At 32.7% G+C, this 17,738-nt stretch overlaps 1 protein-coding gene across 1 annotated transcript; it reads right to left on the bottom strand.

Annotated features, from left to right (window-relative positions):
• Positions 1 to 13,687: 13,687 nt before the first annotated feature.
• LOC142338571 (chromobox protein homolog 3-like) lies at positions 13,688 to 17,167 on the bottom strand. The gene is made up of 4 exons (XM_075388368.1): positions 16,916 to 17,167; positions 15,646 to 15,792; positions 14,712 to 14,864; positions 13,688 to 14,253 (listed from the first exon to the last, which is right to left on the bottom strand). Exons 1-4 carry the CDS (start codon positions 17,102 to 17,104, stop codon positions 14,206 to 14,208), a joined length of 537 nt encoding a protein of 178 aa, XP_075244483.1. The 5' UTR covers positions 17,105 to 17,167; the 3' UTR covers positions 13,688 to 14,205.
• Between the last annotated feature and the right edge of the window lie 571 nt (positions 17,168 to 17,738).

Below are 17,738 nucleotides of genomic sequence, written 5' to 3'. Positions count from 1 at the left end.
TCACCTAGTGCAGTAAATTAAAACACCTCTTAATGTAGTACATTTATGTCTCACGTTGTTACCCAATTGTATGTAGCTGAGTCATTCGTCTCAGGATTGACTCTATACTTGACAGGTATTTGACCTCGTCTATTATTGTGTTCGCGTTGACAGCGAAGTGATCAATCGCACATCTGCTTAACTTACATGAATTAAAAGTTGTCAACGACTTTTCGTTTTCTATCGATCTAGTTCCTCTCCAGAGTACAACAAGGTCATTACAACAAACAAAATTAAACCAAAAAAATTAGGCTGCATACTAGATCAGAAATTTAATTTCTTTTCTTTTGTTGTTGAAAAAAATCAACCGCGTGGTTTTTAGAATTTAAATTTAGAGATTTGAACTGCAACACTATTCATCTAACTTGTTTCAATAGGCGGCAATAAACATTAAAATTTTTGTAATTTTTTCAGACCTTTCAGTAGCCCTATTGTACTAATTTGCAGAACGCTAGTGACATTAAGTAGTATCTGAATTGGAGGAAGCATTTAAATGGTACCAAACAAAGTTTTTCTTTCTCTATTTGAAATTTGTACTTGACTTGGAATTCTGCTTCCAAAAATAATTCTTTCAGAAAAATTGTGGTTGTGTGGCCTTGCAATTGGTTGACCTCACTATATAGGAGTCCAGTATTGACGATAAACAATTTTGTAGTCTCTTCAAATCTCCATCCATAATTTTTTGTTAAAGTCAGTGAGAGGGTGATAAATCAAATTTGATCAAAAACTAATCACGCAATGCGGTTAGTTAAAAACTCAAGGTTATCCAGGTCACAAAAAAACAACAAAACAGCGGCGTATATTATGAAAATAAAGTTCTCAGGTTTGCGAAATATAAACATAGCCGGCAGATTGTCGGGAAAAAGCCGCCGCTGACGCGCTTGATGCACATCGGGTTTGCAAAAAAAGGATAAATATTGAGAAATTTTGTTCTATTATTATCAGTGTCGAAACGTGTTCTAATTCGGCGTACTATTTCAGTTGGAATCAAAAACTATACTTAATTCAGCTTCTAAACTGAAAGCTATTAAGCGTAATACCAATTTCAATTAGAAAACACTAATGAAATTTGATAATATAAGTCTAAATGACCTAATGACCGGGCTTTCTCGGTTTATCCCGTCTCTTTTGATTTTGTTCTTTTGGACTTGACTGTATTCTTTATCTTGCGTAAATCATTGAACAAATGGATTTGTCAATGAAGATTTACAATTCAAAGACTTTTCCTGGACTAAACAAAAAACTAGACCTAGAACGGACTATGAGTGAAATGGGAAAACGATTTCTAAAAAAAATCAGAAAAAAAGCAGAAAATCTTTGTCAAATTGCCGCTAGCTAGAACAAAAAACCACTAGCAAGAAATTTAAATTGGATACTATGAATGGATTGGGAAAAACGTTTAGAGAAAAAATCGATACAAGAATTGAAAAGAAAAACAGTTAAAACCAAAATGAAATTGACGCATGTGAACAAAAAACCACTAGCGAGAAAGCGAAATTTTGTTCAAACAGCGTTTTCTCATTCCAGTATAAATTTAGAGCGAAAAAATTTCACGCCGCAAAACCACTCGCTTTTTCGCTCCACTTCCTGATTCGGCGTGACCAAAATGACTACTCCGATGTGACTTGAAAATCATGAAAATGTGTGAACAGATCTTTAAAGACAGCGTCCTAAAACAATTCAAATTCTTTGAATTGTAAAGACATAGCAGGACAAGTACTGACATACATTTCAAAAAATTTCCTTTGACTAAACAAAAAACGAGACCTAGAACAAACTATGAGTGAATTGGGAAAACCTTTTCTAAAAAAACCAAAAGAAAAAAAACAGAAAATAAATGTCAGAATGCCACAAGTGAACAAAAAACCACTAGCAGGAAATGGAAAATTAGTTCAAAAAAGGCACCGAATGAACTATAAATGGATCGTCAAAAAACCATTTAGAGAAAAATCCGATCCAAAAAAGTGAAAAAACATTCAAAATCAAAGTGAAATTGTCGAGTGTAAACCACTAGCGAGAAAGCAAATTGTTGTGCAAACTCCGTTTTCTCACCCTATTTTAAAATTAGAGAGAAAAAATTTTACGCCACAAAACCACTCGCTTTTTCTCTCCACTTCCTGTTTCGGCGTGACCAAAATCACTACTCCAATTTGACTTCAAAAATCATGAAAGTGTAAAACATAGCCTATATAATAGCCGTTTGAGAGGCTGACGGCGGCTATTGAAAATGAAACAAAAACACATAAAACCTCATTTAGCTAATATCAAATTACAACTAGGGCACTTTCAGAAAAAGATTTTTTCTATTGCCTAATTTTTTGAAGCAGCAAAACTGTCAAATTGGTCAACTTTGTCCACTGTCAGTAATTGGTTAGTCAAAAATTCCTAGAGCTGAGCAAAACGTTTTGAATTTCTTTAATGCTATTTTTACAACGAAATAGTAAATCAATGGAAAAAACCAGCAGCAGAAAAAATCAAGTTATTTAAAAATTATCTGGAAACGCTGGCCTTTGCACCGTCTTCGAAACCAGTAATTTTGAGAGGAAAAAATAAGGACACTCAAAAATTAGCAACTTTTTCTAAGCACAACTCAAAACTGAAAAATGTTCACCACAGTTGTATGACAGGTATACACATGAGTTAAATTCTTTTCAGGTATTTACGTCATTTTAAATTTCCGTCTGTTTCATCAACAAGAAAATGTGCTTATAAGGAAACTAATCTTTTAGCCTGCACACTTGGTAAACACATTAGAACGCTTGTGTTCAATGGCTATGAGATTTTCTAAATTTTGTTTGGAATTTTCTAGAATTCTCTCTGAAACGTTTTAATAACATCCTAGCAATTTTCGGTACTCAAAATTATATTGTCGTTCAAAATACATTTTCTAAGAATTTTGAGCCGTGTGATTGATATATTTTATACTAATGAGAAAATTATTAAAGCTTACTATCAAAATACAAACGAGAAAAACAAAAAATGCTGATACAGATTCAAAGTTGTTTTTCATTTTCAACTTGGAAATATTTCAAATCAATACTTGATCAACAGGCAACCAATTAATATTTTGCTAATAAATTTTAATAAATAAAGATTCAGAATTTTTCTAGTTTTAAATTGCCTCGGTAGGCTTTGGTAACATTTACCAAAAGTTCGGTATAAATAGGGAATTTATTAAGCATTGCGCACAAATTTACGAAAGCGTTTGATTATTACATTTATTTATTTCAGTACAACGACTCGCTTTTTTGTTGTGAAAGTATACATTTGCAAAAGATTTTAAAAATTTGCACTACAAACATCGCCCACCGTCAAATTTGTTATCAAAAAAACCAACATCTGTTGGCCAAAATTAGCTTAAATTAGGGACAAGATTTCAGCTTACATGATTTTATTTCTTTTCCACTTGTCTATGGCTCGATCAAATAAAATGTCATACTGGCTTTAGGGGTGTTTATTTTTCCTACAGCTGGGAATAAATAAAAAAAGAAGATTCGATTTGTATGAACGCTTATTTCGAATCACTTCATATTATACCTGTCTCCTTCCTTGTAGAGAAGCGAATCAAACAAGGCGAATCGGTATTGTGCAATTGCATATAAGGTTCCGACCCCACTCATCCAAAATTTTGGCATGATTATCTACCAAATGAGGAACATAGAAAAACCCAAAAAGTCAAGTATTTTAAAAATTGGTTTATGAACGAAAAGATAGCCACCGCAGCAAATAATCCATTGCTGGAGTGAATAATGGTGCATTGGATTGATGAGATGGGCAAATATTAAGAACGCGAATCAAGACGAACAGCAAAATCAAACAACAACAAAATTTAATGACATCAAAAGCTTTTAATTCAACAGAAAGATATGGGACTGCTCAATAAAAAGGCTTAGTAACAATTAAAAAAAGAACAAAAACAGTAAAGTTGTAATTTTCGCATTTTTTAAAGCAATTGATTTCAAAGTAATGAAAACTATTAGAAATCAACTAAAATATCCCATAGGTGTACGATTACCAATTCTTCTATTGAAGGATTTAAGAACTGCCGGTATTCAATTTTTCATGCGGTTACAATAAGAACAACAAATAGACAACAAAAAATCAATTAAAGCTTGGCAGAAAACGCTTTCGAAACCGTAAAGCCATACTATGGCCATCAGAATAATCAGAATATAATAGATTGCACTTTCTGCCAGCACCAATAATGTATTATGTAACCTCTCATTAATGAAGCTATGTAACAAGTGGATAAAAAAGAAAAAAAATGCAAAATTAAGTAACACATTTATTTTTTTCGAAAAAAATATTTCCAAAGACATGAACGCCATTAATTACAGAATGAAATAATTAAATAAATTCTTTTTTCTTCCACAACAAGCCCTTGAAAACTTAAATATTCCAGAATATGTTCTACGTCTACAAAAGAACGTCAAACATGAAAAAAATCAAAAATTAATTTGATTTTTTTCCGTGTCGAAGCCAGTAAAGTCAACGAATTCTATAAAAATATTAGATTGTGTGACACCAATCCCTCTTGAAACCTTCCTTTGGAAACAATAATGTCTCATTTGGCTTGTAATTAACGAGACTAGATAACAAACGGACAATAAAAGGAGCAAAATTGCGAAGTTACAAAGTGTCTCCTTTCAATTTATAAAACATTTGTTTTCAGAGTCATGAAAGCCACGAACTATCTAATAATAGGATCATCTATTCTTCCCTGAAAAGCCAATGAAACCGGGTCACTGTACTGGAATTTTCATACGACTAAAAAGACAAAGTAAAAAGGACAGTTAAAGACAAATTTTAAAAAATTCAAAAAAATTCTTCGGGAAAGTAGTGTCGAAGCCGTTAAATTCAAAATCTATATCTTTAGGGATTTTAATATTATCGATTGTGCCTTATCCTGAAAGCCAATAATGTGATATACGAACTTTTGTGATAATGTGACAAAGCTAGAAAACGTGAAAAATGGGCAAAAACCCAAAAAAATTTTTTAAAAATGTGAAATCTAGTAATATCAAAGCCAGAAAAACATAACTTAAGGCGTAAAGCCGGAATAAAGAAAGAATTTGATTTCTATAGAAAGAGGAAGCATTCTTTCATTGCTGGGAATAAGCAACAAAATGACCAAATTAAGAGAAAAAAAGAGGCAAAGTTCAATAAGTCATTATTTATTTAAAAACAAAACAACCATAAGCTTTCAAGTAATCAACTAAAAACAACAATTCGGAGCTATTTAGGAATCCAATTGGACCTATCATTTGAAATGTTCTGTTATTTAATTAATGTAGAGAAAAATTATTAAAGCTTACTAAGTAGAGAAAATTATTAAAGCTTTTTATCAAAATACAAACGAGAAAAACAAAAAATGCTGATACAGATTCAAAGTTGTTTTTCATTTTCAACTTGGAAATATTTCAAATCAATACTTGATCAACAGGCAACCAATTAATATTTTGCTAATAAATTTTAATAAATAAAGATTCAGAAATTTTCTAGTTTTAAATTGCCTCGGTAGGCTTTGGTAACATTTACCAAAAGTTTGGTATAAATAGGGAATTTATTAAGCATTGCGCACAAATTTACGAAAGCGTTTGATTATTACATTTATTTATTTCAGTACAACGACTCGCTTTTTTGTTGTGAAAGTATACATTTGCAAAAGATTTTAAAAATTTGCACTACAAACATCGCCCACCGTCAAATTTGTTATCAAAAAAACCAACATCTGTTGGCCAAAATTAGCTTAAATTAGGGACAAGATTTCAGCTTACATGATTTTATTTCTTTTCCACTTGTCTATGGCTCGATCAAATAAAATGTCATACTGGCTTTAGGGGTGTTTATTTTTCCTACAGCTGGGAATAAATAAAAAAAGAAGATTCGATTTGTATGAACGCTTATTTCGAATCACTTCATATTATACCTGTCTCCTTCCTTGTAGAGAAGCGAATCAAACAAGGCGAATCGGTATTGTGCAATTGCATATAAGGTTCCGACCCCACTCATCCAAAATTTTGGCATGATTATCTACCAAATGAGGAACATAGAAAAACCCAAAAAGTCAAGTATTTTAAAAATTGGTTTATGAACGAAAAGATAGCCACCGCAGCAAATAATCCATTGCTGGAGTGAATAATGGTGCCTTGGATTGATGAGATGGGCAAATATTAAGAACGCGAATCAAGACGAACAGCAAAATCAAACAACAACAAAATTTAATGACATCAAAAGCTTTTAATTCAACAGAAAGATATGGGACTGCTCAATAAAAAGGCTTAGTAACAATTAAAAAAAGAACAAAAACAGTAAAGTTGTAATTTTCGCATTTTTTAAAGCAATTGATTTCAAAGTAATGAAAACTATTAGAAATCAACTAAAATATCCCATAGGTGTACGATTACCAATTCTTCTATTGAAGGATTTAAGAACTGCCGGTATTCAATTTTTCATGCGGTTACAATAAGAACAACAAATAGACAAAAAATCAATTAAAGCTTGGCAGAAAATGCTTTCGAAACCGTAAAGCCATACTATGGCCATCAGAATAATCAGAATATAATAGATTGCACTTTCTGCGAGCACCGATAATGTATTATGTAACCTCTCATTAATGAAGCTAGGTAACAAGTGGATAAAAATGAAAAAAAAAATGCAAAATTAAGTACCACATTTATTTTTTTCGAAAAAAATATTTCCAAAGACATGAACGCCATTAATTACAGAATGAAATAATTAAATAAATTCTTTTTTCTTCCACAACAAGCCCTTGAAAACTTAAATATTCCAGAATATGTTCTACGTCTACAAAAGAACGTCAAACATGACAAAAATCAAAAATTAATTTGATTTTTTTCCGTGTCGAAGCCAGTAAAGTCAACGAATTCTATAAAAACATTAGATTGTGTGCCACCAATCCCTCTTGAAACCTTCCTTTGGAAACAATAATGTCCCATTTGGCTTGTAATTAACGAGACTAGATAACAAACGGACAATAAAAGGAGCAAAATTGCGAAGTTACAAAGTGTCTCCTTTCAATTTATAAAAAATTTGTTTTCAGAGTCATGAAAGCCACGAACTATCTAATAATAGGATCATCTATTCTTCCCTGAAAAGCCAATGAAACCGGGTCACTGTACTGGAATTTTCATACGACTAAAAAGACAAAGTAAAAAGGACAGTTGAAGACAAATTTTAAAAAAATCAAAAAAATTCTTCGGGAAAGTAGTGTCGAAGCCGTTAAATTCAAAATCTATATTTTTAGGGATTTTAATATTATCGATTGTGCCTTATCCTGAAAACCAATAATGTGATATACGAACTTTTGTGATAATGTGACAAAGCTAGAAAACGTGAAAAATGGGCAGATGCCAAAAAAAATTTGAAAAATGTGAAATCTAGTAATGTCAAAGCCAGAAAAACATAACTTAAGGCGTAAAACCGCAATAAAGAACGAATTTGATTTCTATAGAAAGAGGAAGCATTCTTTCATTGCTGGGAATAAGCAACAAAACGACCAAATTAAGCGAAAAATAGAGGCAAAGTTCAATAAGTCATTGTTTATTTAAAAACAAAAGAACCATAAGCTTTCAAGTAATCAACTAAAAACAACAATTCGGAGCTATTTAGGAATCCAATTGGACCTATCATTTGAAATGTTCTGTTATTTAATTAATGTAGAAAAGATCGATGTTTTTAATAAAAAAAGACCGACTTTTTACAATCCGAATTATTTTTGGATTATACCAGTCCAAGATTGGTCCAAAACCAGCCTTTCTAATGTTGTTTGTCTATTAGGAGCTTTTAATTATCCGGATGTTCCAGATATTAATATTTTGTTAGTTAAAAACTCAAAAATAGATGCTGCGTTTTTGATAATCAACGAATAAACTTATTAAAAAACGGCAAAGTTTAAATTACAGAGCACTCTCAACGGAATTTGAAGTAGAAGCCCCATTTTGAGTTTAAAAAGATTGTTGTGGTGTTTGGATCTGTACTTCCTGTAAATTTAATCAAACTTGACTAAAGAAAATAAATTCAGGTATTTAAGTCATTTTAAATTTCCGTCTGTTTCATCAACAAGAAAATGTGCTTATAAGGAAACTAATTGTTTGCCTGCGCACTTGGTAGACACATCGGAACGCTTGTGTTCAATGGCTATGAGATTTCTAAATTTTGTTTTAAATTTTCTAGAAAACTCTCTGGAACGTTTTAATAACATCCTAGCATTTTTCGGTACTCAAAAGTATGTTGTCGGTCAAAATATATTTGTAAGACCGTTTTTTCACAATTTTTTTTAATCTCGGAAACGACCATAATTCACTTTTGAGCCGCTTGATTGATATGTTTTATACTAATGAGAAAAATATTAAAGCTTACTATCAAAAAGCAAACGAGAAAAACAAAAAATTCTGATACAGATTCAAAGTTGTTTTTCGTTTTCAACTTGGAAATATTTCAAAACAATACTTGATCAAGTAGCAACACTTTAATATTTTGCTAAAAAATTTTAAAAAATAAAGATTCAGAATTTTTCTAGTTTTAAATTGCCCTGGTAAGCTTTGGCAACAATTAGCAAAAATTAGGTATAAATAGGGAAAATATTAAGCATTGCGCACAAATTTTCAAAAGGGTTCGATTATTACATTTATTTGTTTCAGTACAACGACTCGCTTTTTTGTTGTGAAAGTATACATTTGCAAAAGAGTTTTAAAATTTGCACTACAAACATCGCCGACCATCAAATTTGTTGTCCAAAAAACCAACATCTGTTGGCCAAAAAAAGCTTAAACTGGGGACAAGTTGAGAGATTTTTGCTTACATGAATTTATTTCTTTTCCACTTGTCTATAGCTCGATCAAATAAAATGTCATACTGGCTTTAGGAGTGCTTAATTTTCTTGAAGCAGGGAATGAATGAAAAAATAAAGATTCGATTTGTATGAACGCTTATTTCGAATCACTTCATATTATACCTGTCTCCTTTTTTGTAAAGAAATGAATCAAACAAGGCGACTCGGTAATGTGCACTTGCACATAAGGTTCTGACCCCGCTCATCCGCAATTTTGGCATGATTGTTTACCAAATGAGGAACACAGAAGAACCCAAAAACTCAAGTAAAATTGGTGTGTGAACGAACAGATAGCCTCCAAAGCAAATAACCCAGTGGTGAAGTGAATAATGGTGCATTAGATTGACCAGATGGGCAATTATTAAGAAAGCGAATCAAGACGAACAGCAAAATCAAACAACAACAAAAATTAATTACATCAAAAGATTTAATGCACCAGAAAAGAATTGTGTTAGTGGTGTTTTGGTCTGTACTTCCTGTAAATTTAATCAAACTGGACTAAAGAAATTAAATTCAGGTATTAAAGTCATTTTAAATTTCCGTCTGTTTCATCAACAAAAAAATGTGCTTATAAGGAAACTAATCTTTTAGCCTGCGCACTTGGTAGACACATCTGAATGCTTGTGTTCAATGGCTATGAGATTTTCTAAATTTTGTTTGAAATTTTCTAGAATTCTCTCTGGAAAGTTTTAATAACATTCTAGCATTTTTCGGTACTGAAAAGTATATTGTCGGTCAAAATTTAATTGTAAGACCGTTTTTTCACAATTTTTTTAAATCTCGGAAACGACCATAATCCACTTTTGAGCCGCGTGATTGATATATTTTATACTAATGAGAAAATTATTAAAGCTTACTATCAAAATATAAACGAGAAAAACAAAAAATGCTGATACAGATTCAAAGTTGTTTTTCGTTTTCAACTTGGAAATATTTCAAATCAATACTTGATCAACTAGCAACAATTTAATATTTTGCTAATAAATTTTTATAAATGAAGATTCAGAATTTTTCTAGTTTTAAATTGCCCTGGTAAGCTTTGGCAACATTTAGCAAAAATTAGGTATAAATAGGGAAAATATTAAGCATTGCGCACAAATTTTCAAAAGGGTTCGATTATTACATTTATTTGTTTCAGTACAACGACTCGCTTTTTCGTTGTGAAAGTATACATTTGCAAAAGATTTTTGAATATTGCACAACAAACATCGCCGACCATCAAATTTGTTATCCAAAAAACCAACATCTGTTGGCCAAAAAAAGCTTAAACTGTTGACAAGCTGAGAGATTTTTGCTTACATGATTTTTTCTTTTCCACTTGTCTATAACTCGATCAAATAAAATGTCATAATGGCTTCAGGAGTGTTTAATCTTCTTAAAGCAGGGAATAAATGAAAAAAATGAAGATTCGATTTGTATGAACGCTTATTTCGAATCACTTCATATTATACCTGTCTCCTTCTTTGTAGAGAAATGAATCAAACATGGCGACTCGGTAATGTGCAGTTGCACATAAGGTTCCGACCCCGCTCATCCACAATTTTGCCAGGATTGTTTACCAAATGAGGAACACAGAAGAACCCAAAAACTCAAGTAAAATTGGTGTGTGAACGAACAGATAGCCTCCAAAGCAAATAACCCAGTGGTGAAGTGAATAATGGTGCATTAGATTGACGAGATGGGCAAATATTAGGAAGGCGAATCAAGACGAACAGCAAAATCAAACAACAGCAACAAAAATTAATTACATCAAAAACTTCATAATTCACCAGAAAAGTTATGGGACTGCTCAATAAAAAGGCTTGGTAACAATTAGACAATAAAGAACAAAAACAGTGAAGTTGTAATTTTCGCTTATTTTTTCAAAGCAAATAATTTCAAAGCAATGAAAACCATTAGAAATCAACTAAAATACCCTATAGGTGTACGATTACCAATCCTTCCATTGAAGGTTTTAAGAACTGCCGGTATTCAATTTTTCATGCGGTTACAATAAGAACAACAGATAGACAAAAAAATCAATTAAAACTTGGCAGAAAACGCAAACGAAACCGTAAAGCCATAATATGACCATCAAAATATGATCGATTGCACTTTCTGCCAGCACAGACAATGTATTATTTAACCTCTCATTAATGAAGCTAGGTAACAAGTGGATAAAAATGCAAAAAAAATTAAGTAACTTTTATTTTTTTTCGAAAAAAATATTTCCAAAGACATGAACCCCATTAATAACAGAAAGAAATAATTAAATAAATTCTTTTTTCTTTTACAACAGGCCCTTGAAAACTTAAATATTCCAGAATATGTTCTACGTCTACAAAAGAACGTCAAACATGACAAAAATCAAAAATTAATTTGATTTTTTTCCGTGTCGAAGCCAGTAAAGTCAACGAATTCTATAAAAACATTAGATTGTGTGACACCAATCCCTCTTGAAACCTTCCTTTGGAAAAAATAATGTCCCATTTGGCTTGTAATTAACGAGACTAGATAACAAACGGACAAAAAAAGGAGCAAAATTGCGAAGTTACAAAGTGTCTCCTTTCAATTTATAAAACATTTGTTTTCAGAGTCATGAAAGCCACGCACTATCTACTAATATCAGATAATTGGATCATCTATTCTTCCCTGAAAAGCCAATGAAACCGGGTCATTGTACTGGAATTTTTATACGACTAAAATGACAAAGTAGAAAGGACAGTTAAAGACAAAATTTAAAAAATTCAAAAGTTCTTCGGGAAGGTAGTGTCGAAGCCGTTAAAATCATAATCTATATCTTTAGGGATTTTAATATTATCAATTTTGCCTTATTCTGAAAGCCAATAATGTGACATACGAACTTTTGTGATAATGTGACAAAGCTAGAAAACGTGAAAAATGGGCAAAAACCCAAAAAATTTTTAAAAAAATGTGAAATCTAGTAATATCAAAGCCAGAAAAACATAACTTAAGGCGTAAAGCCGGAATAAAGAAAGAATTTGATTTCTATAGAAAGAGGAAGCATTCTTTCATTGCTGGGAATAAGCAACAAAATGACCAAATTAAGAGAAAAAAAGAGGCAAAGTTCAATAAGTCATTATTTATTTAAAAACAAAACAACCATAAGCTTTCAAGTAATCAACTAAAAACAACAATTCGGAGCTATTTAGGAATCCAATTGGACCTATCATTTGAAATGTTCTGTTATTTAATTAATGTAGAAAAGATCGATGTTTTTAATAAAAAAAGACCGACTTTTTACAATCCGAATTATTTTTGGATTATACCAGTCCAAGATTGGTCCAAAACCAGCCTTTCTAATGTTGTTTGTCTATTAGGAGCTCTTAATTATTCGGATGTTCCAGATATTAATATTTTGTTAGTTAAAAACTCAAAAATAGATGCTGCGTTTTTGATAATCAACGAATAAACTTATTAAAAAACGGCAAAGTTTAAATTACAGAGCACTCTCAACGGAATTTGAAGTAGAAAAGGCCCCATTTTGAGTCTAAAAAGATTGTGTTAGTGGCGTTTGGGTCTGTACTTCCTGTAAATTCGAACATACCCGGCAGATTGCAAGAAAATAGCCGCCGTTGATTCCAATAAGCATGATTGGGATTGAAAGAATAGAAGATATTGAAAAGAAAAAGATTTTTGTACAAAAACATTTTTTAAGTCCGATTTATTTTGATGGCATTTCGTAGTTGATCATAACGTACTTCTGTTTCTTAGAGAGAGGCTACAGGGGCTACTATCAATACTAATAAGCATTAGAGATGATAACTAAGATTTATAGGAACGACGTTCAAATAGCGGGCATCTAAAATTGGGCTTTATGGGTTATCCCGTTTCTATTTCTGACTTCAAATTTTTATACCGACTCTGTTCATTTTGAATTGCTTTGCTGAGCAACTGATGTTCAAAATCACTTTTAGCAGAATGAGAGAAGAGAGAAACTAGCCTAGAGAAGTCAAAAAGATATCACGCAAACCGTTGAAAAAGCGGCAAATGAGGTAAAGCGAAACATTTTTTTATTCGACGAAGTGAAAAAAAGGAGCGCTATAATAGCCGGCCGAGAAGATGAGGGCGGCTATTAATCAAAGCGGACTGAAGAAACTTATTTTGCGCTGTTTCTGATGAAGAAGTCCTAATTTTGAAATACTTGGCAAGAATTTTTGACAAAAATTAATAAAAATAGACCACTATAAAGATTTGTGTCTTTACAAATAAAAATCAACAACACTTTTTAAAAAATATTAACAAATTTTAGCAAAATTGGCGAAGTTTTAGTAAAAAATTCCGGAAATTGTGAATAAAATCTCACCGGAATTCACTCTATTTTCTCAAAATTTAAACCTCAATAACTCCCTGTAAAAAACTAAAATTAAAAAAATCTTTTTAATTCCATATTCTACGCTGGACAAGCTTTCTAATCATACTAGTCTCAACTCTCTACGATGAATATATCGATCCGCCAAAATTGACTGAACAAAACCCATTTGAGCATATAGTTCCTTCCCATTTGATATATGTGTTTGTCTCCACACTAGTATATCGACCCCTATTTTTGTTACTCTGGTAAACGCTTGCAAAATTCCTTCCTAATGAGAAAAAATTCTAGTTCCCCAGAAAAAAACCAACTCGTGAACAATTTGGTGGGAAATTGCAAAAGGCAGTAAACGTTGCGTTACTCTGATAATTGTTATTTCATTTCTTATCAACTAAACTATATGATGAGACATCGTCTTCCTAACTCTAAATGATGTCAGCTTTTGGAGTTGGTGAATTTGGAATTCCACTGTTTCACGGCCCTTCAAAAAATATCTGAAAACTGAATTGAAGAATTTTAAATAAATAATAATAGACCAAGAATTAAAATGGATGGCAGAAAAAATTGTGCTAAGCACCGATCATGGGTTAACAAAATCAGTTTGAAAACAGAAACAATCAGAACATCAACAATCGTAAGGTCAAGTCCGATTAAACAACAGATGATCACAATCTAATTTATCAATAAATCGCTTGAATCAAGAAAAGATGCCACAACTGTTTCTGTAACATGGCAGTTAACGGCAGTAATGCTGCTTAGCAAGGCACTTTAATAACTCTAACCTCAAATATAAAGTCTTTTATTTTTGTTTTATCAGTTGAAAAGGTCTGGCTTGAATGAGAAACAGCTGCATTATTCATAAGCAGATAGAAGCAAAGTTTTAACATTAAAAGCAGTTTATGTAGTTTTTGATGATGAGCAATTGATTTTGATTTGAGATTGTTGCCAATACGACTCGTATCCTCGTAAGAGTCAAAAATGATTTGGGGATGTTTTTTGTTCATTCACTGTGCCACGTGATCATTGATTCGTAGAAGCTAATCACAATCTATAACGACAGTTAGTTCAACGAGTCACAAGCAGGTGTTACACATTACAGTTTCGGAAATAAAACTTTTTAGAAACAAGACGTCTTTCCCGTACCTAACGCTAAAGCAAATTCAGTACTGAATCAGAATGAAATTCAGGACGTTATCAATACTGATTCAGGTCATATTTTGCATTAATCAGTACTGCAAACTAAAATTTCTCTAAAACTATTCTGAATCAGTGCCAATGTTTTCGGCGCGTTAGGTCCGGGTTGCAATGATACTTGGTCTTAAAAAGTCAACCTAGCTGAAAATTTACACATTTTTAGACTCGCGTAAAAATTTCCCAAAACTTATCGAAACAAATGGACCGATAAGTTCATTGTGCACTTGGTTGCTATACCTTACAGTAAGTACGTTGGCTGTGATATTGAGTGTAATTAGTTGAGATATGTAATTTTTGAGAAGATATTGGTACCTGAGGGCACTTTTCGTTTGCATCTTTGGCGAGTACGACGTCTGTCTCCTCTTTGCCTTTCCACTTCATGAGGAATTTGAGAGTACCTCCAGTGTCAGTAGCACCCAATATCTTCTCAGGGACAAGACCACGCGCGAAACCGTACTTCCCTTTCTGAAACGTCATCACGTGACTATAATTTGCTTATATCATACTCATAGTTCCGATTCTGGGTATTTGCAGCGGGACAGCAAAAATTCAAACCCTCTGCCAGATTATGTTCATCCATAACTACCTACACCTTTGTAGTAATGAATAAAAATTATCCCAACTCTTGTTAGAAAAAATGCATCCCATCTGCTATATACAAACCATAATACAAAAACGCGCATTAGTTTTTATGGTAATGAAAATGAATGTATTTTTTCTCAACGCAAGAGTGGTTAGTTCAGAGCCTGTAATCAGCGGCCCTATTTTATTCCTCCCATTTCATATTACTCAAAAGCAGTATGCGACTGAAAAGTTCACGTGTCATAATTCGAGTCAGGATTGGCCAGGTTATGTTCGACCTGAAGATATGGCTACGAGAGCTCATCGTGGCACAGGTAGCTTCACGGAGACAAGGGATTGAACAATTGGGATGTGAATCAGACACCTTAGCTATAAGGTACCACGCCACGTTTGACATATCCTGTTTTTTTTTCATATTCCATAAATTAATATGCTATTTCATCATTTTCCACAGCCGATAGGTCAACTCTGCTTTAACTTTCAATAGTCCCTAACAAATACATCCTAACATCCTAGACAACTGACAGCAATCCATTTAAAAAATTAGCCTGAAGGTACGCAATTTTAGAACTTTTGACAGATAGTTTTTCTCATTTGAAGAGATTTGAGTAACAAGCGTGAAAGTGTAGTTTCCTTTACTCGCAGGTAATGTGGACTAACTAACTGTCTCTTTGTTGAGTTTCTCCTTCTCTTTGAGAGCCCACTCCCTTTCAAAGTCAGCAACCATCTGAGGACAGTGAGTGAGGTGGGCAGATGGCTCCCATGTATTGTCCTTACTGTTCCAATTCTTCCACTTGATTCTGTACAATACCTACAATCGAACAACAATTCAAGACAAATTTACATCATTTGTAACCTTTGTGAAACAAGGCTATCAAAAATCGGTATGAGCAGAGAAATACAGATCCTGCGATTAATGAAAATGTGAGATTTCTGAGATGAAAATCTGAGAAAATCTGATTTTGCCCCAGAAAATCAAAATGTTGATAACTCAACTACTTCAGGAATCACTTCAACAGTTAAAGAATTCTTTTTGTTTATGTACTAATGGAAATATCAAGACACTAAATTATCGCAGAAATGCATAAAAACAGAAACTGGACCAAAATCTGACAAATTGCTCTCGAATCACAGGTGTTGCTCGATTTAGCCTGCTTATGCCCATATAACTTTCCAATACCAATGTCAAGATTCTGAAGCGAAAGCAACAATTTCGACGCACTTTTGATTACAGTACTATAGTAACCTTCCGCGAATTAAATTAGCTGCTTGAGTTATAAAAAAAATCTGAGAAAAAATTACTCGAGACGTTAAAGAGCAAAAAAATATTCTAAACAAAACGGCAACAACAAATATTAGCGTAAAAAAGACACAACTTCGTTCAAGAGCAATTCAATACTTGCTGACAACACAAATGAGGCGTCATAATGTATATTCTTCTGGGCTATGGTAAAAAATAGTTTTGACTGATTGCGTAACATTGCTTTCAGATTATATCAACACACCCTATAGCATACCATAATATGCAAAAAAAGCATAAAAGGAAACTTCAGAAGTGAACTTTAGGCACTGAATTTTTTTACGCTTATCATAAATCTTTCTCTTTCGCCCTCGTTTCTCTCTCCAATTTTTTCCGTCCAGACTTTGAAATTCGAAAATTCTATTCTGTGCTCTCACGTTCGTGAGAGCGTCTCTTAGTTCGTGCGGGATACGGGCTTAAAAAGCTGGTATGCTACAATACAGTATATTTATTGCAATTTTGATTAGTTGAAAAACCTTGATGAACAAACTTCAAAAAAATCAGTTTAGATTATGACACATCAAATCGTCACCTATGGCACATTTTGAACTTGAAAAAACCCACACAATGAGGTTTTAAATGCCAGCAAAATGAAAAATTACTTACCAATGTCTAAGATAAAAAGAACACTTACAGTCCCATCGGTGTCAAACTTTTTGTCCACTATCTTCTCCACTACATACTCCTCGTCATCTGAAGACTCGTTTTCTTTATTTTCCTCCATCTTTATCTTCTTCACGCTCTGAGTATCGCTGTAGCTTTTGGGCTGTGTCGTGCCCCGCTCAGAAGAACGGATGTTTGGCTCGTTAGTTATCGAATTCATGATTAGAAGTGTAAACAACAAACAAAGATCAAATCTGAAACTATAGTTCACATGAGGCAGAGCTAGAATTGACATGATCATAGCAGAATGATATTTGACCCCAGTTTTAATTTTAACAAAAAAGTAGAGCTTTTTATATAAGCAGTCAGGACAGCTTGAAAATAGCATGTTGCTTGTTAAAACTAGCAGCAGCACCACTGTGGACAGGCAGATTTTAAAAACACTGATAAAAAGAGAGAATTCGAAAAGTCAAAAAAAATTTATTCAATTTGGAATGAAAATAACCAACTAACTCAAAGGTGATTTTTTTTTCGTTTATCGTCTCATTCTCTTTCTCCTTAATTTTTCTCCCTTTCTCGCCAAAATTTTCTTCTAGTCTCAAATCCAAAAAAATCTCTTCTTTTTGACAATAAGTGGCTAGTTTCCATAGGTAGCCAGATTATTAGATTTTCATTTATAAGGATTTTAATTCAGGACTTTTGTGCTATATTTTTTTAAATTCAACTGCTTGTCTTCTAACGCTGTAAAGTATTATACGTAGAACTATTTTCTGCGGAGACCGGAGAAAAAAGTTTTCTTTATTGCGCAGGATCTAATAAAAATAGTGCTTATCTTTATAGCCTTAAACGACATA

The sequence above is a fragment of the Convolutriloba macropyga genome, chromosome 4, assembly GCF_964194025.1.
Source record: "Convolutriloba macropyga chromosome 4, txConMacr16.3, whole genome shotgun sequence".
NCBI classification, from domain to species: Eukaryota; Metazoa; Xenacoelomorpha; order Acoela; family Convolutidae; genus Convolutriloba; species Convolutriloba macropyga.
This window is presented reverse-complemented; position numbering and strand designations above follow the sequence as displayed.

Excerpts from the sequence above, each read along its gene's own strand:
- LOC142338571 (XM_075388368.1), bottom strand. The coding sequence starts at position 17,104 with ATGAATTCGATAACTAACGAGCCAAACATCCGTTCTTCTGAGCGGGGC. Across the intron at positions 14,865-15,645 it reads AGAAACTCAACAAAGAGACA|AAAGGGAAGTACGGTTTCGC; the intron begins GTTAGTTAGTCC and ends ATGACGTTTCAG. Across the intron at positions 14,254-14,711 it reads CAAACGAAAAGTGCCCTCAG|ATTGTGATTAGCTTCTACGA; the intron begins GTACCAATATCT and ends CTGTCGTTATAG.